Source organism: Mastomys coucha, unplaced genomic scaffold (genome assembly GCF_008632895.1).
Source record: "Mastomys coucha isolate ucsf_1 unplaced genomic scaffold, UCSF_Mcou_1 pScaffold7, whole genome shotgun sequence".
Lineage (NCBI taxonomy): Eukaryota > Metazoa > Chordata > Mammalia > Rodentia > Muridae > Mastomys > Mastomys coucha.
In genome coordinates, this window is record NW_022196913.1 from 74459997 (window position 1) to 74484749 (window position 24753).

Genomic DNA, 24753 nt, shown 5'->3' on the forward strand with positions numbered 1-24753 from the left:
ACTCTTGGGGTCTGTGCCTCCCTGCTGACTGTTCCCGGCTTAGGAACTCACCGGAGAGAAGATCAATTTTCCGTGTTTTAACTGGTCTCATATATTAACTCTATTTTGAAAAAAATGACCTAATCTTATTTTATTGTACAGGATATGAGCAATAACAAAAATATATTTTGGGCACTGCTCTAAATTGTCATGCTTTGCATTTGGGAACTTTATGTGAGTCTTTAGATCCAGCTGTTGCTGAAATATGTTTTTCAATTGCTATAAATTGTATCTTAAAGCCAATGGATGATTGTTCCTGATGTGTACATGTGGCAGACATTTTATGGTATCTGTAGGAAGTTGAGTAGATTGTTTTACTTCTTTGCATCCAGTAGTAAGATTCACACTTCAGAATTGTCTTTTTATGTATTGAAAACAAGAATTTAAAAACATAGAAATCTTATATTGGCAGAGAAATTTCATTGCCTCTGTATTGTGATTTGCCAGGAAATGGTGAATCATATTATTTTAAATTACTTGTAATTAGGGTATATTTATTTAAAGTATTTGCTACTATGCAATTAAGATCTACTTGTTTCTGTTTCCTTCAATTTATCCTGGAGTTTATCCAAGTTGAATTTTAATGAGTTGTTTATCTCACTAGTTACACTAGGATTTATTTTTCCCTAGAGAGTAATGTTTGGATTGATAGTTTCTAAGCCTATTCTGTAAAATAAACATATATTCAGACCAAGATTTCTGAATATGAGTACAAGACATTTGCCACATAAATGACCAACATAACTATTAAAATGCAACTTGGATATATTTTAAAACAAATCTAGAATTTGTTAGATACTTTACTATTATTTTATATTGAGCTTCTTTGTTTTAAATAAATATGCAGTGGTATAAGTCACAAGGAAAAGTCACACTTTTATTGTGTATTTTCACTGACATTTTAATGAGTCCCCCAAGTAGCTTTAAGTTGTAAAATCTATTGATCTTTAAAATTTTTCTGAAGCAAAGATAGTTTGACATGAAGACTGGATGAAATGCATAATACAAACTTGGCATTTGTTACTTACCTGGCTTGTGAACTGGTAATAGGTAATTTAATCGTTGACAAAAGAAAGAAATGCCTTCTCTATTGATATTGTTACATCAACCATAAGAATGTTGTATCAGCTACTGTGTATTGCCAAACATTTTAAGTTTGTTAATTTAGTTAAAATATTAATTTAAAAGATGCATAACAAACTTTACTTTTTTGATTGGCATAACTGAAAAATAAAGCCTTCAAAGTGTCATGTATATATGGCAAAATTATCTTGTTTACTATTAAATAATAATATGTAAAATATATTTTCCTTGATAGTAAATCTGAAGAAGAGAATTACTCTCCAACCTTGGGAAATACTTCAATGTATAATAATTAAATCTTTTAAAATTTGCCTATGGAAATGTTTTTATTTATTCCAATGTAATCTATTGGCAACCATTTTTTACAATATCTGATGGTTTGAAATTTAAAATGCCATATACAGTAGCTAAATTTATTCTGAGATTAAAAAAGTCTCAGTTGAGTATTCCCTCAGTAATTTCAGCTTACAGTAATGAGGTTCTTTTAGGTTCATGGCTTTTGTTGTGCTCCAGTGCCCAGTGCTGTATCAGGATGAAAGTACAGCATCTAGGTTCATGACACTAGGTTCACGACACTAGGTTCACATAGATGCCCCAGGTGTTTGTGTTTTTCTTCTTCTTCTTTTTTTTTTATTGATTTAAGTTTTATTGTATTATGATGAGAAAAGATACATGATTTCAATTTATCTGAATTTGTTAACATTTAAAAACATATTTTAAGTAAATAGAATTAAATCACATTCTTGTTTCCCTTTATTACCCCAACTCCTCCAAGAGATCCCCCTTTCAATACCTACAATACCTTTTTTTGTCATATTCTTTAAACTGTATAAAATATTATAAGAATAAAAATGAGTTTTATAAAAGTTGTTTGATATAAAACAACAGTCAATTGAACACTGTAATGTAGATGCTTGTCTACAGCAATACTGAAAATACATACGTTTTTCTCAATATAAATTTTAAATAACTACAAACATTAACTGTATATTTTAAAATAATATATCACTACTAGTATTTTTTTAAATGAACATAAATATATAAAGTCTTTTTGTTTGTTTTTTTTTTTTATATTTAGTAGAGTGTAAAATCTTGGCTCTTACTGTAGTACAAGCCCCAAATAAGAACAATTTTTAGACGTTGGATTTCATTGTAATAAGGCTGTACTTCAATGATTCTCACATCACCAAAGGATTTTACCTCCATCTTAGCTAAGCTGAGAGTTGACAGTTCTGCTGCACCAAGGAATGAATTATAGGCTCAATTTTTGGATATAGATTTCCTGCTTTGGTCAAAGCTATTTGACTTGAGTGAGTGACTTTATTCTCAGCCCACAGAGAACAGGTTACATTCATTTAAGAAATGCTGTATGTATTAAGATGGTCTATCCATATAGTCATTCACCAACTGTTTCAGTGTACAATGGTTCTGCTTGGAGGGTGGCACAGACATTAGGTGAGGGTAAGAATCTGGTTCATTGGCTGTGATAATTTGGAAAAACAAACATCTCAGAGAAAGAGTAACTTATAAAGTCCTCTTCTTCAAACTTGATACAAGAGTTACAAACATTAATCAAAGCATTCAGTCTCCCTCTTAGTTGTTCTCTTACAAGCCCTTCCCAATTTAATTGTCTACATTTCTTTTGAGTATATAAATACTTTTGAAATATGTAAGCTGCTCTGAAAACCATAGTATAGTATAAAAACATGAAATAAACAATACTACTAATAGAGAGGCTGAGATAGGAGAAGCATGATTTCAAGACCATTATATAGTACACAGCAAGACACTGTCATATACAAACAAGCAGAAAGTGTATATTGATTATACAATTTTGGACCTATTTCTCCAATTACCAAATTAGAGAGACCATTGGATGACAACAAATTTCTAATTCCTCATATTTTTGGATTTCAATAGATTAGGATATGTTGGAATATTAATTTTCATATTAAGATATTAAGAAAAAGTAATTGTCACTTCCTGTTGTTTTTGTTGTTAGAGGTGGAATTAGTTCGTGTGGGTTTGTTGAAAGATTACTTTCTTGCTTCTTCTAGGGTGTAGTTTTACTCCTTATGTTGATGTTTTCCATCTATTATCGTTTGTAGGGCTAGATTTGTGGAAAGATATTATGTAAATTTTGTTTTGTCATGGAATGTCTTGTTTTCTCCATCTATGGTAATTGAGAGTTTTGCTGGGTATAGTAGTCTGGACTGGCATTTGTGTTCTTGTAGGGTCTGCATGACATCTGTCCAGGATCTTCTAGCTTTCATAGTCTCTGGTGAGAAATCTGGTTTAATTGTGATAGGCCTGCCTTTGTATGTTTATTTTTGACCTTTTTCCTTTATTGCTTTTAAAATTCTTTCTTTGTGCCGGGCAGTGGTGGTGCACGCCTTTAATCCCAGCACTTGGGAGGCAGAGGCAGGCGGATTTCTGAGTTCGAGGCTAGCCTGGTCTACAGAGTGAGTTTCCAGGACAGTCAGGGCTACACAGAGAAACCCTGTCTCCAAAAAAAAAAAAAATTCTTTCTTTGTTTAGTGTGTTTAGTGTTTTGATTATTATGTGAGGGGAGGAATTTCTTTTCTGGTCCATCTATTTGGAGTTCTGTAGGCTTCTTGTACATTCATGGGCATCTCTTTCTTTAGGTTAGGGAAGTTTTCTTCTATAATTTTGCTGAAAATATTTACTGGCCCATTACATTGGGACTCTTCACTCTCTTCTCTACCTATTATCTTTAGGTTTGGTCATCTCAGTGTGTCCTGGATTTCCTGGATGTTTTGAGTTAGGAGCTTTTTTTAGCTTTTTGCATTTTCTTTGACTGTTATGTCAATGTTTTCTAAGGTGTCTTCTGCCCCTGAGATTCTCTCTTCTATCTCTTGTATTCTGTTGGTGATGCTTGCATCTATGACTCCTGATTTCTTTCCTAGGTTTTCTATCTTCTGGGTTGTCTTTGTTTCTGATTTCTTTATTGTTTCTATTTCCATTTTTAGGTTCTGGATGCTTTTGTTCATTTCCTTCACCTGTTTGATTGTGTAATTTGTTTGTTGTGATTCTTCTAGCTTTTTACTTGTGTTCTCCTGTATTTCTTTGAGGGAGTTATTTATGTCTTTCTTAAAGTCCTGTATCTTCATCATGAGAAATGATTTGAGATCTGAATCTTGCTTTTCCAGTGTAATGGTTTGCCCAGGACTTGCAATAGTGGAAGAATTGGGTTCTGATGATGGCAAGTGACCTTGGTTTGTGTTGTTTATTTTCTTATGCTTGGTCTCTGCCATCTGATTATCTCTAGTGCTACCTGCCCTGGCTAAATCTGAATGGAGCCTGTCCTACCTGTGATCCTGGTTGTGTCAGAACTCTTTAGAGTCAAGCTGTCTCTCTAATCCTGTGATTCTGGGATCCTGTGATCCTGAGCTTGTTAGAGTGCCTGGGAGTGGAGCTTCCTCTGGGTGTTGTGGGACTGGCTGCAGAGTTTTCGCCCAAGGTCTGCTCAGTACACTGTCCCAGTCAGACCAGAAGGAACCTGTGCCACTGGGCTGGTGAAGTTCCTGTGTGCCTTGGTCCTGCAGGTCCCAGTTATTCCTGGTGTTGGGGTAGATGTTATGTACTCCTCACCTCTGATCCTAGTGTGTTAGAGCACCTGGGAGTGGAGCTTCCTCTAGGTGTTGTGGGAGTGTGTGCCGAGTTTGTGCCCAAGGTCTGTCTGCTCAGGGCACCAGCCCAGACAGACTGGAAGCCTGTGTTCTTTATTATTGGTAGTAGTTGTAGAAGTTTTATTTGTTCAGGAATTCAGATGAAAATTTGGGAAAGTAATATAGAGAAGTAGCTGTCCATTTTGAAACTGTCAGGAAAGAGAAAAAGAGATATAGCACATTAGAATTAAATACTGTTTTGTGAATTCTGTCTGATTTGCTTACTCTCCCATTGTTCTCATCAGTACAGTTTTACTTATTTGGTGTAAAGAATGCTTTGTGCATTGTACATTCATCTCCTAGTTTATTCCTTTTAGTGCATGACCAGGATTGTAGGTCGAGAGTAAATTTAGGTAGAATTTTTTGACACTGATGAATATTGGAAAGTTGTAGTGGCTCTCTTAATGTGTCTATTCCATTATATGGCATGCCAATAGAGGTAGACCAATGTGATGTTTATCTTCCCATTGCTGTTTTGATTTTGTCTGTCTTAGGTAGGGCAATGCTCATTGGAAGCCATGTTGCTATGATGCTGTAGGAGAGTTTTTTCCTTCCCTTTAAAGAAAAAATTAGCATTTTAATAATTTATGTACCTCAGTCCTTTAAAATGTTTTTATAATGTGGCAATTGTTAGCATTAGGGCGTCCAAAGCCTGTGGCAACACATGGGCGGGTCCACAGACCTGTTGCCAGGGTAACAGCCACCATATTCCCAGAATCCATTGGGCTCACTTTCCACCTTTACTTGCAGACACTATGTCAGAACCTATATACATAAGGGAACATTCCTCCATCTCTCTCTCCCTCCCTCCTCTCTTTCTGTGCCCCCTCTCTTCCTCTCAATTAAACCTCTTACATGTGGAACTGTTTGGGCCTAGTGTGGTATGACGTGGTCTGACGTGACCTGCCGTTCTAACACATCAGCAATTATAATCCCTTTTTAATTCAGACATTTTCAAAATTTCAAAAAATTTCAGGAGTATGAGGACATGCTTCACTTAGTAAAGTGCTCTTTGTGCATGAGGTTCTGAATTCTGGATATGGTGATGGGAGTGGAATAGGGATGGGGCTAAGTTAGGAATATCCTTTGTATCTGCCAGTCAAGTTAAATCAGTGAGTTTCAGGCTCAGTAAGTGGGCCTGCCTCAGAAAATAAGGTATAGAATGATTGAGGAAGACACCTGTTATTGGCTTCCATCTTCACTATCCACACACATATGTATATGTATGCACATATATGAACATATACATGACTATGCATACACATGCATACCACACATACAACCCATGTTAATATATACCTTATCCCCTTTGCAGCACAATCCCTCTAGTATGTTACATATAAAAACTATTTATTCAGTTATTTATTTATTTATTTTTATTTTTTACTTTCATGTATAGGACCAAAAGATCTCAGACTGTTGTAACTGAGGGTATTTTTGAGCTCCCAAATCTCACAATTCAAGCTACAAGAGCACAGACACTTTTGTTGCAAGCAATATATCAGAGTTGGTCTCATATTGGAAATGTCAGCTCTTCAACAGTAAATGAAGCTTTGATGAATGAAGTCTTTCAAATGACAGGTAAGAACACATTTTTCCTTATAAGGAAAATCTGTTGTAGAGATGACTAATACTCAAATCCCTGTGTCTAGTGTGCTCAATTGAAGGAATATTCCTGTGAAAGTAATATTGACTAATATTTATACCACATTTTCTCAAACCACTCATCATTTCCTGGGCATCTAGACTACCTACTCAAACTGGCAACTATGAATAATGCTCCACAGTGCATGTCAGTGTGCTGGTGTCTGTTAAGTTTTGGTAGGTCATATGTACCTAGCAATTTATCCTTTTTGTAGCAGCCAGTGGCTACAGGTTACTGGGTTCCTGAAAGGAAAGCTGGGGATGGATGTGAAGGATATAGAGAGAAATAAGGAGCCAAGACAAAGTTCTCTGATCAAGGCTCAATCTTTAGTTCTGTGGTCTAAATTTAAAAAGGGGCCCTACCTATGACAGGCAAAGTCACAACAGAGCAATGGGAAGATAAACATCACACTTGTCTACCTCTACTGACATGCCAAATAATGGAATAGACACATTAAGACAGCCACTACAACTTTGCAACATTCATCAGCATCAGCATTTAGAATTCTACCTAAATTTACTCTTGATCTACAATCCTGGTCATGTATATCTCCCCCTTTGCCAGGATCTCATCAGGAAAGCAAGCTCAAAGGCTGAGCAGGTAGTGGCTTTTTGCAGGAAGCTGCAGATGTGGCAGAACAATAGACTTTACCTAGGTCAGAAAACTCTACCCTAGGTGGGCTAGCTGACTGTGACAAAACAAGGTCTGATTCTGTTTGCTCAAGGCTTGGGGGAGGGCACACCTTTCCTTTTAGATTTTCTGGTATATTGAAATAGTAGTTTTCAAAATATTATTTAATGATATTTACATTTCATTCTACTTGTATCTGTGGTATTGTGCCCCATTTCTCCTCTAATATTTGTCTTCTCTATTTCATCTTGTTTGTCAGTCTTGCTTCCTTTTTTAAAATTCTATTTTAACCATTTTTTTGTTTATATATATATATATTTTTGACATTTATGACTTCTTTTCATCTTCTGTGTTGGCTTTGGGCTGTTTTTTTTTTATTAAGACCTTAATTATATGGCTATGCTAATTAGTTGTGTTCTTTCTGATGTAAGCATAATCATTCATGCCCATAAAATTCTCTGAAGAACCACCTTTGCTGTTTAAGTTGTATTTTAATTTGATTGTAGGATTTCTTTTGGTTCTTCTGTGATCTTTACAGTGACATTCTTGTCATTCGAAAGTCAATTCTTCCATTTCTATGAGTTTTTTCCAATTTCTTTTGCTATTTATTAATTTATATTATTCAGTTACAATACAATAAAAGTCATGAATTTATTTTAGTAGTTTTGTGTTGGTCAGTATTTGCTCTTTTGGCCTAAATGTGATACATTTCTGAGAAAGTTTCATAGGCTGTGTATTATAAAGTAATTTATGGTTAGGTTTTTGCGAGGAGGAGTGGGCTGGAGGACTGTCATTCACTCAGTTGATGCCATAGCCTGGTAGTAGATAGGGAGCACATTTGTTTGGTATTGTCTGTGTTCTCTCTTAGGTCACCACCTGAGTGTTGGGATTACATGTGTGCAGCCACACCAAGCTTCTCTCTTTTGTGGCCACTGACATTAAGTCATGAAGCAATACTTTTATTTGCATTCCCTATTCACCTCATAAAGAGCCTGCATTAAGGAAGTTTTTTACTCTCTTACCAGGCAGTGCTGGCACACAGCTTTAATCCCAGCACTCAGGAGGCAGAAGCAGGTGGATTTCTGAGTAGAAGGCCAGCTCAACCTGCAGAGTGAGTTCTAGGCCAGCTAGTGCTGCACAGAGAAATCCTGTCATGAAAACAAAGAAACTTTCTGCCCTCTCAGTACCTCCCAGAGAGGATTAAACTCCAGTGCTTCAAACCTTGTAGAACACACTAAACTACATGCAAGCTGCAGCCTTTAAAAAATTTATTATTTCTTTTACTTTTGAGATGATACTATAATTACATCATTTCTCTTTTCTCTTTTTTCACTCCAAACTCTCTAATAAACCCCTTCTTATTTTCTTTCAATTTTTTCATTAATTATTGTTTTAGCCATCTGTATATGTATGCATATTCTTAATCTGTTCAGTCTGTATAATGTTCTTTGTATGTATGTTTTGAGGGCTGACCATTTGGTATTGGATAATCAGTTGGTGGGCTCTTCTGAGTTCTGAGGTTGGCTGAGGCCATTCATAGGCTTAGCATTTTATAGAAAGTATTGCATTTGTTTTTCACATTTCTATTTCAAGTGATAATCTCTCTGGAGGTCTTATTCGCTTGACTGTTTATCTTACTGCCTACAGTATTCATGAAAAGTTAAAACTTCTAGTTTTTGTGAATTGGCTAAAATAGCCTAAAATTAATAAACTGGAGGTACTGATTTTCTTTTATAATGCCTCAATTTTTTTCTAAGAAAATTTATTTTTTATTTCTCTTCATGAATTTCTAAAATGAACTGTAACATGAAAAAGTACTCTGGAAGTTATCCTAAATTATCATTCTTAAGCATTAAAGAAATGTCTTGGACAAATGCCAGCAATTCGGTGTTTTGTAACATGGAATATTGTAAGATCTTAGTTTAGTGGAGCTAATGTTTTAGAGACTGGGGAATTGGGAAGATTGTATTGTTAGACAATGTTACTTTTTTTCTAAGGGCTTGAGAAAATGGAATAAATAACTTAAAACACTTAAAATAGATGGAGGGAAACTTATCTAAAGTATATTTTAAAAGCTAATTTCCAAGTGGTAGTTTTTTTTGTCATTCCCACACCAGGCTAATCCATTTGTGTGTATTTCAGTGCTAATGTAGTAGTGATTAAATTGTGCACCAAATTTTCTTGCTGAAGATTGATGTGTTAGAACCGCAGTGGCCGCAGGTAAAGGTGGGAGGTGAGCCCAATGGATTCTGGGAATATGGTGGCTGTTGCCCTGGCAACAGGTCTGCGAGATCAGCCCATGGGACACCACATGCTTTGGAGGCCCTGATGCTAACATAGATCCTGAAAGTATATATGCATTTTGGATATTAAGTTTTAGCATTTTATGCTCTTGTATATGAGTACTGTCAATATACAATGCTTTGTTAAACTTTGTTTAATGCAATTTGTTGATACATGGAGTCTCTTGCTTTAAAGCAGTTTTAAATTACTACAGTAATAAAAGATTTTATACTTGAGTTATTATAATCTGTGAAGAAGAACATTTTTCCATTCTACAGTTGGCTGTATGCTACTTTCTACCATCTTCATTTGCCTGTAGCCTATTTTCCTGTTTCCTGAGATGGTCATATCATCCACTGAGAGTTAATAATGAAACATAAGGTTTTCTTTCATTTCTGAGCTTTCTTCTGATTTATTGTACATTATTTTGTTCGTACTCTCCATTTTCCTCTTCTTTTATCACTAATACTGTTTCCACTCAAGTCCTTTGCCTTGAGATTAATATGAAGCTAATTATCTATGCTTAATATGAAGCTTATTATCTACATTTGTTTACTTCTCATCATGTTGGAAAGGCTTTTCCTTTATTTCTTTCCTCTCTGCCATTCCTCTGCTCTGTTTCTATAGATACCTTTTCAGTATGTTTTGATACATTCCTGATGTTGTATTCATAACTATAATAAACTTTAAAACATTACCCAAAAGAACCGTGTGTGTGTGTGTGTGTGTGTGTGTGTGTGTGTGTTGTGGTGTGTATATTTACCTTGCCTTCCAACCCTTTTAGCCATAGCCAGAGATTAATCTAATGCTTGACTGTTTGGGTTTGTCTGTGTAGTGGTGAAGTAGTCAGACTGCTCCCAGCAGATCTCTGAAGTGCTATACCTGCACAAGACCTTTCTAGATTCGTGAATGAAAAGCAGACAGACAGATAGACACACACACATGTATGTTGGCTAATTTTGATATGCCTTGACTAGCTCAATGGCTGTGCACTTTAAAATCTCCCTGCGGCTAGCAAATACTCCCCTCCAATATTGGGAGTTAACATCTTCCAAAATCTAGATTTCATCTCTGCTACGCCAGACCCAGTAGGGGAAGTGGCCCCTAGGGCCACGTTCCCAGATTCTTACATGTTGACAGGGCTTAAGTTGCGTCTTTCTGCTTCCCAGTCAAGTCCCACCCCATCCCCCTGCCCAGCCATTGGTTGAATGGCTATTCTTTATTATCAATGGAAGCCAGCTGTGGGCAGAGACCATCAGGTCTAGAAGCGTGGCTTTTGGGAGCTAAAATAAGACAAAGCATTAGAACCAATTCCCAATACAATTCATATAAATAGAACCTATAAAACATGTATTTGTATGTGACTCAGTTCTTAGCATAACATTTTCAAAGTCCCTGTAGTATAGAATGTGTCATTTCTGAATCCATTTTGTATTGCTATAACAAAATTCCTAATTTGGGTTCATTATGGTATAAAGAGATTGATTTTTGTTTACAAATTTGGCTAGAGGTTTCAATGTGGAATCCATGTTCTACTTCACTCTGTTGAGGACCCTTCTGTGGTTGTCACAGGCTATAGAAGTAGAAGGAAACAGGTCTAGTACAGCAGGGAGCAAGCATGCTTGGCCTTAGTTAATATTAAATGCTGTTGTAAGAACCAACTCCTCCTGAAGTCAGCAGCACCCCTTTCCTGTGAGCTAGTTATAGCTGATCTCTACTTTTTATTTTACGTGTAGGAGAGTTTTGCCTGAATGTATTTAAGTACACTCTATGTGTGCCTGTACCTGAGGTGTCTGGGAAAGGGTGTGTGACCCCTAGAGCTAGAATTACAGGTAGTTCTGAGCTGCCAGATGGGTGCTTGAAACTGCACCAGGGCCTTTTGCAAGAACAGCTAGTGCTCCCAAGCCCTAAGCTAGTTCATCAGCTCCCAATCTCCATTTCACAATGGTTTCACCACTTTAACATTGCCATTCTGGAGACTGCTTCCAGCTTGTGAAACTTTGTGGAACACATTCTAGCATGGAGCCTTTTATTATAGAATAGAGTGACACTGTGTGTGTGTATTTTACATTTTGTTCATCATTTGGTAGATATTTGATTGTTAATCTTGTTGACTGTTATGAAGTGTTGTTATGACTACTCCTATAGTTTATGTGAATCATGCTATCATTTCTCCAAATGCTCTATATTTTCAAGAGTAGAATTGCTAGGCCACGTAGTCTCTCTATATTTAATCTTTTGAGGAGCTGTCAAACTTTCCCCATATCTATACCACTCTGTAGTCTTATATGCAGTGTGTGATGTTATGCCCGTCTCTCCACAACTTTGCCATACTTTTATGCTGCTAGCCATTGATGTGGCTGTAAAGTGGTAAATTTGAGGGTTTGATTTTCTTTTGTTCCATGGATAATGCTATTGAGAATATTTTTATGACTGTATTTGCTATTTATATATTTCATTGAAAAAGTCTGAGTCATTTTTAAAAATGTATACTATCTTTTTGTTTTGAATTATGTAAATAAGCTCATTAATTTTGATTACAATTCCCTTATCACTTTCAGACATTTTGAGTTCATTTCATTTTTCAGATGGTGTCTTAGGGTTTTACTACTGTGAACAGACACCATGAACAAGGCAACTCTTATAAGGACAACATTTACTTGGGCCTGGCTTACAGGTTCAGAGGTTCAGTCCATTATCATCAAGGCAGGAACATGGCAGCATCCAGGCAGGCATGGTGATGGAGGAGCTGAGAGTTCTACATCTTCATCTGAAGGCTGCTAGCAGAATACTAACTTCTAGGCAGCTGAGATGAGGGTCTTATTATTATTATTATTGTTATTATTATCATTATTATTAATTTTCTTTATTTACATCTCCCTTCCCAGGTTCCCCTCTGAAAAAAATAAAATAAAATAATAAAAACAAACCCCTGTTCCATGCTCATTATCCCACTCTCTCCTGCTTACTGGCCCTGGCATTCCGCTACACTGGGGCATAGAACCTTCACAGGGCCAAGGGCTTCTCCTCCCATTGATGACCAACTTGGCCATGAGATGAGGGTCTTAAAGCCCACATCCATAGTGACACACCTACTCCAACAAAGCCAAATCTCCAAATAGTGCTACTCCCGGGGCTAAGCATATACAAACCATGACAGATGGTGACCTTTTCTCTAATGTTTTATTGTATTTTCTAGTAGATTTTTACAGTGTTTTTTTTGTATTATATAGAAATGATATTATTATTATTATTATTATTATTATTATTATTATTATTATTACTGTTTGTACTTCTTGGTCATCATTAATTTTAGACCTTTTATTCTTCCAAACTTTTTAAATAACCTAGACACATTCCTAGTCCTATACTGCTCACCTTAACTGTTAGGACAAACAGTTTGAATTAAGTTCTTTTAGTTTTACTGGAAAATAAGACGTGCGTGTGGGGTACATGGAGTCTGTGCATGGAGTCTCATGCACCTGAGAGTCCTGTCTTGCTGGAGGAAACTGGGTTTTCACAGTTTTTGGAAAGTTTATTTACTGTCAAGTTCTACTAATTGATGAACTATAACTTGTAATTTATTAGATTTTAAAGTCAACTTTACTGACTACAACTAAGAGTTTGAAAAAGATAGAATTCAATAAAACATATATAATATGTCAAGCAAAATGTTAGTTTTGCTCTTTTTAATTGTAAAAGGTACACATTATTTCTAAATAAAGTTAGTGCTCTGCTTTTAGTCAGGAATATGGGTATAATTTTATATAGTTGCTTCTTTAGTATTTCAGTTTTAGAAACTAAGAGGATGTCACTCAATCTAGACAACAAAGAAGAGAAAATTTAGTACCTTCAAAGGAAAGAAAATGAAAGCATTTTTTATAGTAACTAATGCACTGCTTTTGGAATTCTATAATTCCTCACGTAGAAAATGCAGTACTGTTTTTTTATGCCCCTTTGAAAAATGGACAGTGTTCACAGTCACTATTAAAAAATGTATGCATATATATGTAAACTATTCTTATAATTCAGCATTTTCAACAAAAAATGTTCTTTTTTTCAAATTGATATCTAAAAATACATGATTTTATGATTATGAGAATTTTAGACAATTAATGAAGACAGACCAGTATTAAGTTGTGAGATGATACAAATCATTATATTATTAAAAGGAAATAGATATTCAATAGTTAGGTTTTATATACATTGTTTATTTTTTATATAGTGGAAAATTAGGTAAATCAACTGAAAAAAATTCTCATGCTAGCATAGAGTTATTTCACTGCTGGTATAGAATTATTTCATGGCTTTACTGTTTTTTTTTGTTTTTGTTTTTGTTTTCCGCACTTAAAAAGCATACGCGTTTATTTAACCCATTTTGTTTTTCATCTTAGAAGCTGAGGGTCTTAGGTCTTGTCTATGTAATGTAATACTGGACTTTTGCTTTTCATTTGGTCTTAGAATGTGCAGCAGCATGTCTTAGTCTGTTCATCCTAACCGTTGGTAGCAATGTTACCATACATGTGGAGCACTGTTTTATTTCAAACATCAAAAATCCAAACATCTATAGGAAGAAAACAAGTTTTCTTCTGATAATCTAAATTATGTTAATAATGTGTCACAGAAGCAGAAAATTATTTTGGTGTGCTGGACTATAGCATGAGCTTCCACTTTTGAATGGATTTATTTATGGGACCTTATAAGAGTGTGTGCGAATATGGGATTATTGAAGCCATGTTGATCAATCCATTCTGAATTGTGGACAGCTGGAATCAAAAGTGTGCTGATATGGGCTTGCAGCGTGGTGGTGGCGCACGCCTTTAATCCCAGCACTTGGGAGGCAGAGGCAGGCGGATCTCTGAGTTTGAGGCCAGCCTGGTCTACAGAGTGAGTTCCAGGACAGCCAGAGCTACACAGAGAAACCCCGTCTCGAAAAACCAAAAAAAAAAAAAAAAGAAAAAAAAAGATACGGGGGTTTTTGTTTGAATTTTTTACCTTGGTCAAAATCTTAGTTAAGGTTCTTATTGCTGTGATTAACACCATGGCACCAGTGACTTAGGCACAGAAAGATTTAGCTCATCACAGAGCTTTGTTTATCATCTAAGGAAGTCAAGGCAGAAACCTGGAGCCAAGATCTGATGCCTAGGGCGTGGAGGGTGCTGCTTGCTGGCTTGCTCCTTGTGGCTTGGTCAGCCAGCTTTCTTAGAGTAGCTTGAACCACTGCCCTCAGTGAAATGTCTCCTTCCATAGCATTCATCAGTCAAGAAAATGCTTTACTAGCTTGCCCATGGGCAACTCTGATGGAATCATTTTCTCACTCACTTGAGGTTCCCTCCACCCACATGACTCTAGCTTGGGACAAGTTGACATGAAAACTAGCTAGCATAGTTTGGTAATACAAATATTTTTCCTTTTTAAGTATTAACACTTAGGAGAGATGACTTAATTGGGGTGTGATAATGGATCTTTTAAACCCTGTTTTCATTCTTAAACAAACAAACAAACAAACAAACAAACAAACCCCCAAACCCAGTAACCAACCAGCCAAACAAACAAAATCCTGGTCCTCAAGATTGCAAGGCTTCAGAGGGGAAGGAGGCAAGGTTTCTGTTCTACCCTGAGTCTACTTGTTCAGTTGTTTTGTTGAGCAGATGGATGATAAGGTAAAGTTAAATCGAAAGAGTACTGCAAGAAAATGTTTTGTTTGAATTTAGAGAAAAAAAGTCTTCATTGTGTCTCTTTTATGTGCTTGATTTCAAGCTTCCAAACATAGCTCTTAGAAACCTGGGATGGAACACCTATTTGTAACTTGATGGTTCTTAAATGCATTAACTTCCCTTCTAGCCCACCACCCACCAGAGATAGTGGGCAAGAAAGGATATGGGAGAAGTGAACCTGTTGAGAAAAGTTCTTTGGAGTAACTCCCACCTGTGTTTTCTGGAAATCAGCATTTCAGATCATATGTTAGCAGCGGCAGCTTGATCTACTCACAAACACTTTACAGACATACCCAGCAGTCCAAATCAGGTTAGCAGACACGAATCAGCAGCAGTGACTACCTAGCATAGACAGCCTCAGCCTTGGCTCAAGTCAGCAGGAGGGACTAGGAGGAACTCCAGGAGAAGTTCTAGGCTGTGTCTCTCAGGAAAGCGAAGATCAGTGAAGAGTTGAGACCCACAAGCATTGCACAGCTAGGTCTATAAGCAGCCCAAACTCAGCCTCAGTCACTGTCTGTCCTTGAGTCCTATTTATATTTTCTAAATATCACATGTCCTCCATGGGTCTTACCTTAGCATGAGTGTCTCAGCTGACATCACTGACAGTCAGCCCAAGCATATAGAAGCAGCAAGAAACTGCAACACACACCAGAAGTTTTTGGTGCAGTTCTCTCTCGAGTGCCGACAAATGCAGTTCAATTATGCAGTGTAAGGTGGACCAATACATGCCTGTGGTTAGCAGAGAAACCTTTGCTAACATGCTTGCTTTAGCAGAACATCCTTTCTCTTGTGCCTGCTTCAGCTAAATGTTCCTTCCCGAGTCTGCCTTAGTCTTTCACCTGTGTCTGCTTCAGCTACATGTTCTTTCACTTGTTTGCTCCAGCAACTGACTTTCCAAAGAACCCTTAAGTTTCACTTCATATTTTTTTAGTTCTGCTGAGTCCAAAGTGGGGTGCTGCAACACACGTATACATGGGTAAGGGAGTGCAGTGGGATGATAGCAATTTAAACCCTGTCCTTTCCTCTGTTCACATACTTTATATCTATCTGTAAGCATTTTCCTTTTGTGAGCCACATGCATCATGTGAGGAGTCCATACCATAAAGTTTACATGAATCGTCTGAGTTGGCTCACCTATTTTAGAATGACATTTCTTCTACATTAATTCAGTTGGCTTCTTACCAGTAATATCGTTGGCAAGTGTTAAACCTACAGATGGGAAAATTCATACACAAAGTGATTTAGTGCTCTTTTTCCTCCCCAAATTATTACATCATAGCTATTGACTAAGTCAGTTTTTGAAGTAAGGTCTTTGAATCTTTCTATTATTAAATTACTTTCTGTTGTATGACACTTGAAGTAATAGGTAAAGATTAATATCTACTAACACATTAGAAATTATTCAGTGAAAATCTAATGAATTATTATTATTGCTTTTTTCCGAGACAGCGTTTTCCATATAGCCTTTGGTGTCCTAGAACTCACTCACATATTAAATAATTTGTTCCTAGTTTTGCTTCTCTGATTATATAATTAGGATTATATAATCAGGGCAGGTGAGATTGCTCAGCAGTTAAGAGCATTGACTGTTCTTCCAGAGGGTCTGGGTTTAACTCCTAGCACCCACATGACAGCTTACAGATGTCTAATACTCCAATTTCTGAATTGTGGACAACTGGAATCAAAAGTGTACCAGGCTGGCTCAAACTCAGAAATCCGCCTGCCTCTGCCTCCCACGTTCTGGGATTAAAGGCATGTACCACCACTGCCAAGCTGTCTAATGAATTCTTGAGGCTCATTTGAAATGTAAGTTATGAACTCTATGTTAGAGTTGTAAAGTTTGTGCTTAATTTATTATTAATTGGGATCATTATTTTATGTAGGTTTGTTGTCAATATATTTTTGAAAAGATTTTTTTATTTTATTTATGTGAGTACATTGTAGCTGTTTTTAGACACACCAGAAAAAAAGGGCATTGGATCCCATTACAGATGGTTGTGAGCCAACATGTAGTTGTGGGAATTCAATTCAAGGCCTCTAGAAGAGCAAGCAGTCAGTGCTCTTAACCGCTGAGCCATTTCTCCAGTCCCTGTTGTTAATATTTTTGACAGTCACCAAAACAGAATTATTAACTCTTGCAATTTTTCCAGAAGATAAAATACTAAGTTATATTTAAATTTGGTTTGCTTTGGAAAACAAGAACTTCTAATTTCTCTCTATTCAGATTAATTATTTTGTTGACTTTTTAGTTCCTCTGGTCTGATATTTGCAGGGAAATTGACAGATTTATAAAGTTGTATAATAATCATCAAATGGATATACAAATTCCCCTTTTAAGTGATGTCTTAATGTTAAAACACAAATCTACTTTCCAGAAGGTAACTGTAAAAGTATTTTATGCAGGGTTTCATATGGGATACTGTAATGGTTGAATAATAAATTTTACCTCATAAAAATGAAATTCAATAATACAGTAGCTTTCTCAGCTCAGTAGCATCTGGTCTATTCTCTCGAGAGCCAATATTTTCCAACTCATTAGGATCATGTCATTCTGTATGTCGTCAACATTGACTTAGCCAAGCTGCCTTTACTTCCACAACCGCCAAACTATTAAATAGGTCTCTTGTGGAGCAAAGTCAAATATTCCTCTTACTTTACTTCTGTCTTAGAAGAGAGGAAGAAAATATACATACTGTAACATTTAAACATCTGGTTTAAAACCACATCAGTGTAATGCTGAGCAAATTTACAGATTTGGTATTCTTCCCAGGTGTGTGTATAAAAAGGAATTTGGAGTTATTGAATACTCTTTAACCACTTAGAAAATGAGTGTGGGATAGTGAGGTTTCCTTGTTTTCCCCTGTTTCTCTCTTTTTAAACTTCTTTCTCTGCCCCCAAATCTGAAAACACAGCTTAAATATTCTAGGGTACATATTTTTGAGTTACTTAAAAAATATCATGCTGTATAAGTGATATTGTCTATGGATATTTATTTATGTAATAATAACAATGAATAGAGTTGTATTTATGTTCTAGTGAAAAGATGAGGACTTCTTTCTTCCTCCTTCTTCATCTTTGTTGTCTTTTTGACTGGGTCTTTTACAATATATCCTGGATAGGTAGTTATCTGTAATGGGTGCCTTTCTCATCTCTGGAGTGCTTATGGTATAGGCACTAATTATCATGTTCCACTAAAACTTCTTGATATTTAAATCTAAGCACAAAGATTACCTTTTGAAAACTTCGCAGTATTTATTTATTTAGTGTATTTGCACATGTGGTGAATATATAGCCTACATGTATGGATTGTATGCATGTGAGCACAAATGGTACACATGCATTCAGAGCCCATAAAGGACTTTAAAGTGTCTTTCTCTATCATTCTTCACCTCATTGACTTGAAACAAGGTGTCTCAGTGAAACATAAGCTTTCAGTTTTGACTAAGCTGGCTGTCCAGTGAGTCTCGGAATCTGATTCTCTCCACAGTCCAGTTGTAGAGTTAGTTAGAAGCATGAACAACCATGACCAGCTTTTTGTTTGTGTATTGTTTATATTGAGGATTCAAACTCAAGTCCTCTCACTTTCAGATCAAGAGCTCTTTGTCATAGAGAGGTCTCCTTAGTATCAAGTTTTCTGAATGTTAAAGGGTCTGTGTGTCTTTGACTAACTCCTTTGCTGTTGCTGTGATAAAACACCAGAAGGCATTTGATAGTCCATCGTGGTAAAGATACTTGTGAAGTGCCAGGTGTGGTGACCAGATGAACGAGCTTATACTTTGAACTCTAAACATAAAACAGAAAGAATGAACTTGAAGTAGTAGGACTTTTATTCTCAAAGACCCTCTTCAGTGACATACTTCTTTCAGCAAGGTTGCACCCTAGCCCCTTCCAAACTGTATCACCAAATGGAGACCAAATGTTTAAATACCTGAGATCCTGGGGAACATACATATATACATACATACATACAATATATACATACATACATACATACATACGTACGTACGTACATAATTTAGTATGTATGTATACACACATCCATAATATAAATGCTTCCATTTGTCTGGGCATTAAGAATTCATTTATCAAACTTGTATTCATCACTAAGAAATGGTTATTAACAAATAACTTATTGAACTCAAGAACTAGTTGTGGGTGTTAGTAAGTTATGTTGTAAGTTTTCTACTGTATTCTCTTTTAGACACTTGATATGTTTCTAAAGTGTTTTTTCAGATACCTCTTAGCCTAAGAATGGCTTTGTGTGTGTGTGTGTGTGTGTGTGTGTGTGTGTGTGTGTGTGCATGCGAATGTGCTCTTCATCATGAAAAAGGACTCGATGAATGCTAGAAAAATTTCAGGTAGTAGAAAATATACCCTATATAAAATCTTAGCTTTCTGTGAAGACTTGAGAAAAACTCAGTTCCTTAAGTATTTAATTAGACTTTTGAAAAGTATGCAGTTTTTGTCTTTCGTATGATTTGTTAGTCTTATAGGAATGTTCTAAATTTGTTAAGAACACACTTTTATTTTATTTTTTTGCCTATGAACCTGTCTTTATTATTTGCTTATTAATATCAACTGTACTAGTCAGTTGGTGTCAGTTCTAGTCACCTAATAAACTTGAAAATATGTAGTAGGCTATATTCTTAGTTCTAGTGACAGCTAGTTAACCATAAAGAGACGTGATTATAGTATGTATTTCAGCTATTACAGGATTAGCTGTGACTAAAGATACAAACTGGTTATTTTTACACACTGGAAAGAGAGTGTTCATACTATTTTGTGCCTTAAGACTATCATAGAGCTTCTGATAGCACATTACAGACTAGACAGCTTCAAACAGCAGCAGGGTATGATCTCATCATCCTGGAGGCCAAATGCTCGAGATCAAGGTATCCGTAGACTCTTGATTTCACCAAGCGAATCCTTATCTTACCCTTTGGTCCCTGCCAAGCTTTGCTTTTCCTTGGTTTTCAGCTCCCTCTGTAATCATTTGAAAATCTTGTTCTCTCTTCTCCTCTTCCTTCTACCTTTCCTTTCCCTTTTCCTCCTTTCCTTCTTCCTTTTTATATTCCCCCACCCCACCTCTTCCTCTCTCCCTTCTCTCTTCCCCTTCTTCTTTCCTTTCTCCCCCTTTCCTTTTCCTTTTCCCCTTTCTTCTTTTCTCCTCCTTTCCTACCCGTTTCCTCTCCCCCCTTTTCCCCCATCCCCTCTCTTCTGTGTATTAGTCTCTTTTTTATAAGGACGAGAGTTACTCAATGTAAGAATCTTCCTGTAGTGAAGACATGCTTGGAGGGATGGGCCTAAGACATCTTACTTTTTATTTAGCATGCACCAGAAGACAAGATGAAAAGGCTTCTGGCAGCCATTCTGCTCACATCTGAATGCAATCTTGAAGGTGTTTGCCTTTCTTTTTTTAAACTCATACATACCTCTGGCTGGATTCGTGCCCAGGGCTTGCATGTCATACACTAGTCTTCCACATGGTCAAAGTGAACCAGGAGTGGAACTGAGAAGGAGAAAAGGACTTGGTTTGCCATCTTCCCAGAGTACAAATGTCCTAGTATATGCTAGGTCTTTGGTATTCATTGCTTCTCGTGGGCTTTCTTATTAAATACTGACAGGGTGGATTATGGAGTGGAGCACTAGGTGTGTGACCTGCTTTCTTCGCAGGCATCAAAGTGGAAGCAGTCTTACTCTGTAGAACCTACTGTAGCACCTGTGCATGTCGTTACTTTTAGATTCATGACGTCGTCCCAGAGAGCAGAAGCTAGCTGCCACTGCCACAGAGAGGATTTAAGTTACTGTTACTCGTTATCACATACACAGGGACTCTGGGCCTAAAGATCATAATTTGAGATATTTTTGTATGTGTTCAGATTGTGTCAAATTTGAGTCTCCTTTGTCAATATTCCTTATCGTTATCACTGACATAGTGTCAGCAACTAACCATCAGTGGCAAATTAGCTCACCATTATCTGAGAACTAAAGTACTAAAAAATTAAATTCAGTTCTTTCATCTCTAATATATAATATATCACATATTAAATAATTTGTTCCTAGTTTTGCTTCTCTGATTATATAATTAGGATTATATAATCAGGGCAGGTGAGATTGCTCAGCAGTTAAGAGCATTGACTGTTCTTCCAGAGGGTCTGGGTTTAACTCCTAGCACCCACATGACAGCTTACAGATGTCTAATACTCCAATTTCAAAGGATCCAATATCCTCATGCAGATAATACATGCAAGCACAACACCAGTGTACATAAAACTAAAAAAAAAAAGTAGTTCCTATTTTCTAGAATTCTCAGTGCTTGCTGTATTCTGTTTCTATCAGTAAGTTTTTAATCCTTCCAACAGAAGTGTTTGCAAAGTGTTGTATAGGAAGATAACAAGTTATTCTAAAGTTAATGTTCAAGTGCATTTTATGTCTGTTTCTTGCTTAGATAGGACCTTTCACAGTTTTGAATAAAAGTGGCAAGAGAGGGTCACTTGTTCATCTGTGCCCAGAGAGAATCACTCGGCTTTTCACCATTAAGTGAGTTGTCAGCTTTCATCATCTTGCAGAAGTCCTTGTAAGACTGAAGGAATTGTCCTTTCTTCTGAGTGTATTGTGGTTGTGCATCTCAGTTCTGCTTCCTCAAGGTTCTTTAAGCACACTAGCCCAGGTTTGTGTTGAAGAATACAAACAAAATGAGATATGGTTGCTGAATGTCCTGTATTTCTGCTGATAGAGATGTCATTCAGTCTCCCTACATCCATGCATTTGTTCTCTCAGAAGACTTCACATTTCTTTTAGAGAATTCATCTTTTCCGCTGTGAAACAGTATTCCAGATTTGGAGTAATTGATCCATAACTCTATTTAATTTCCCTATTCTTTCTAATTCTATATTTATTGATTAAAAGACCTAGATGGGAGCAATGAGATGGAAGAGAATATTGCTTTTGCATGCCAGGAATGACACACTCTCTAAGTCATGTCCATGGGAAGTGAGGGTGACCCTGTGATGTGAGTCTGCTTCATCCTTCAGTTATGCTACATTATAACCAGGAAGATGGGAAATTAGAGGAAAAGAGACACAGTAGGTAAGAAAGAGAGGAAGAATCTCAGAGAAGTGGTGTGTCAAAGCTGATGTCATTGGCATTCTCAGAATTTACCTAGTGCTTTTCTTTCTTTCCTCTATAAAAACAAAAACTGAGTTCGAGTCTGGGCTGGCTCAGCCTCACTAGCTACATTGACATTATTGAAATGATGCACAGTGTTGTTTGTGGTGCTGGAGACTGAGCCTGGGGCTTTACATATATAGACAAGCATTCCTCTTCTGAGCTTCACCCTCAGCTGCTCTGCTGCTCCAATTTCTCTATCCATGTTGTCTCCACTGCAGTTAAGATGTCATTCTTTCTCTTTCTTGATCTTGATACTACTTTCATAGGGATGTAAAGGAACTACTTTTGGGACTTAAAGAATCACATGGCCTACCCCTAGAAACACAGCAGGTATAGCTGTTGTGTCACATGTGGGTCAGTAGGTGGCAAAGTGAAAGAGGATATGTCTACTCTCCCAGTCCTCTTGCCTTTGTTTGCCAAATACAGAAATTACATGGAGACATCCAGATTTGAGTCAAATCTTATTGGAATATAATTGTGCTTGTTCCTTTAAACATTATTTTGGAGCTAGTTTTATCTCACCGTGCTTGAACAGCTGTAGTAGATAGTGTGACCCACAAATACGAATATATTTATTATTTGACCTTTTACCAAGGGAAAGACACAAGCAGACTCTAAAGAGACATGCATTCTCTCTGATCACTGCTTTGTTCCAGGGATTGTATTTCAGTTATCTTCCTTTTACCAGCCCAAATGCAGCAAATTGTGCAGTGTTTCTGCCTGGGGTGGTTTCTCAATACCCAAGGTTTTTACTGGGTAGTTTTCATATAAGCAGTCCTTCTTTTGCAAGTACTAAAATTCCAGGCTTCAAGACAAAAAGTAATTGTTCAGTATGAACTATATTTTTATTAGTATAAAATCTAGGCATACTCAGTTAGTCTTATCAGTCAAAGAATGGAGGCAAATGAAGTTCCCATCTGTTGCTATCCAAGAGACAGCTTCCAGGCAGTCACTTCTAAGAATAGAGGTCTTAGTGATGTTATAATGGAAAAAAAAAGTTGTATAGATTTTGTGCTTCCCCTTCCCCTCCCCGACTTCTCTCTCTCCCAGTTTCCTCCCCACAACTACCACCTCTAGCTAGCACATGAACTTCTTTAAAGAATTCTCCTTTCCACCTTCCATCTTGCTGTAGGGGTGCTGGGATCTGGGATTTCATATATACTCTGCCTCTCTGATTCATCTGGGTTTATAGGGGCTTGATCTCTGGTCTACATAATTGTATGGTAAGTGCCTTTCATTCTGTGCTAAATCACCGGGCTCTCTTTTTGTATAGTTCTCAGAACTGTGCCCCCCGCCCCTGCCCTAAGTATCTGCTGTTTCTAGTCAGGGAATATTTTTAGCTAGATGCCCATGAAAAGAGTTAGAATTAAATTAGTAAGACTAAGAAAGGGGAATGAGTATTGGGTAGACAGCTTTCAGTTTTGCTTATTTAGAATAGAGTATTTAAAAAATAGAGTATTAAAAAAAGTATTAAGAAAATCTCCTTTAGAGAAGTTTGAATGCCTTATGGAACAAATCATATATCACACTTGTGTCTTGTTTGTGGAACTTAGCCACAGTAATCTACTTTCTGCAATTAAGCCACGGAAGTTTATTTTCTGGTCTTAAATTCATCTCTGCTTCAGATTTCATTATTATTCTTTTACCTGTCGCATATTTTTCTCTTTTGGTATATTTCTACTTCCTGTCTGTCTGTCTGTCTGTGTCTGTCTGTCTGTCTGTCTGTCTGTCTATCTATCTATCTATCTATCTATCTATCTATCTATCTATCTATCTATCTATCTATCTATTTGAGATGAGGTATTGCTGTGTAACCCTGCTGGTTACATACCAGGCTGCCTACTGGTATTTGCGGAGCAACTCTCCTGCTTCAGCCTTCTGAATGCTGGATTCCAGGCATGTTCCATGCCTAGCTCACCTCCCTTTCTCATTCAGTGTATACTTCCAGTACCTCACTGCTTTCTCCTCCCATGTCTCTTAGGTTAACTACCTATGAGGTCAGTTTCAATTATGGTTCACTTAGTTTTTATTTCTTTGTGTGATGAGTTTAATCTTATAGTTACATAGAGAATGAATGAATACATTAAGTATTTAAGTGGAAAGGAGGAGTAGGACCTGAGGGAAAACAAGAATAACAGATTAACGTTTGTATTTTGAGAATTATTTATTTATTAACTCAAAATTGTTTATTATCTTAGCCACTCATCACATGTGATTTTTTGAGTACTTAATGTGTGGCTAGTCTGAATTGAGGAAAAAAAAAACCAACAACAACAACAAAAACCAGAAACTATAAAATATCTTTTGGGTTCATAGACTTTATAGGAAAAAAAAAGAGATTTTTTTTTTTTTTTTTTTTTTTGAGACAGGGTTTCTCTGTATAGCTCTGGCTGTTCTGGAACTCACTCTGTAGACCAGGCTGGCCTTGAGCCCAGAAACCTGCCTGCCTCTGCCTCCCAAGTGCTGGGATTATAAGGCGTGTGCCACCACTGCCCCG

At 36.7% G+C, this 24753-nt stretch overlaps 1 protein-coding gene and 1 pseudogene across 6 annotated transcripts in view; both read left to right on the forward strand.

Annotated features, from left to right (window-relative positions):
• Positions 1 to 24753, forward strand: part of Vps13b (vacuolar protein sorting 13 homolog B) — a 564858-nt gene that overhangs the window by 89957 nt on the left and 450148 nt on the right. For 5 of the 6 annotated variants that reach the window (XM_031359340.1, XM_031359343.1, XM_031359341.1 and 2 more), the window contains exon 17: positions 6211 to 6392. The exons of the other annotated variant lie outside the window; for it this stretch is intronic. In XM_031359340.1, the coding sequence (XP_031215200.1) occupies positions 6211 to 6392 (182 nt within the window). The remainder of the gene's footprint in view (positions 1 to 6210; positions 6393 to 24753) is intronic. 6 annotated transcript variants of the gene reach the window in all.
• LOC116082934 lies at positions 22565 to 22664 on the forward strand (annotated as a pseudogene).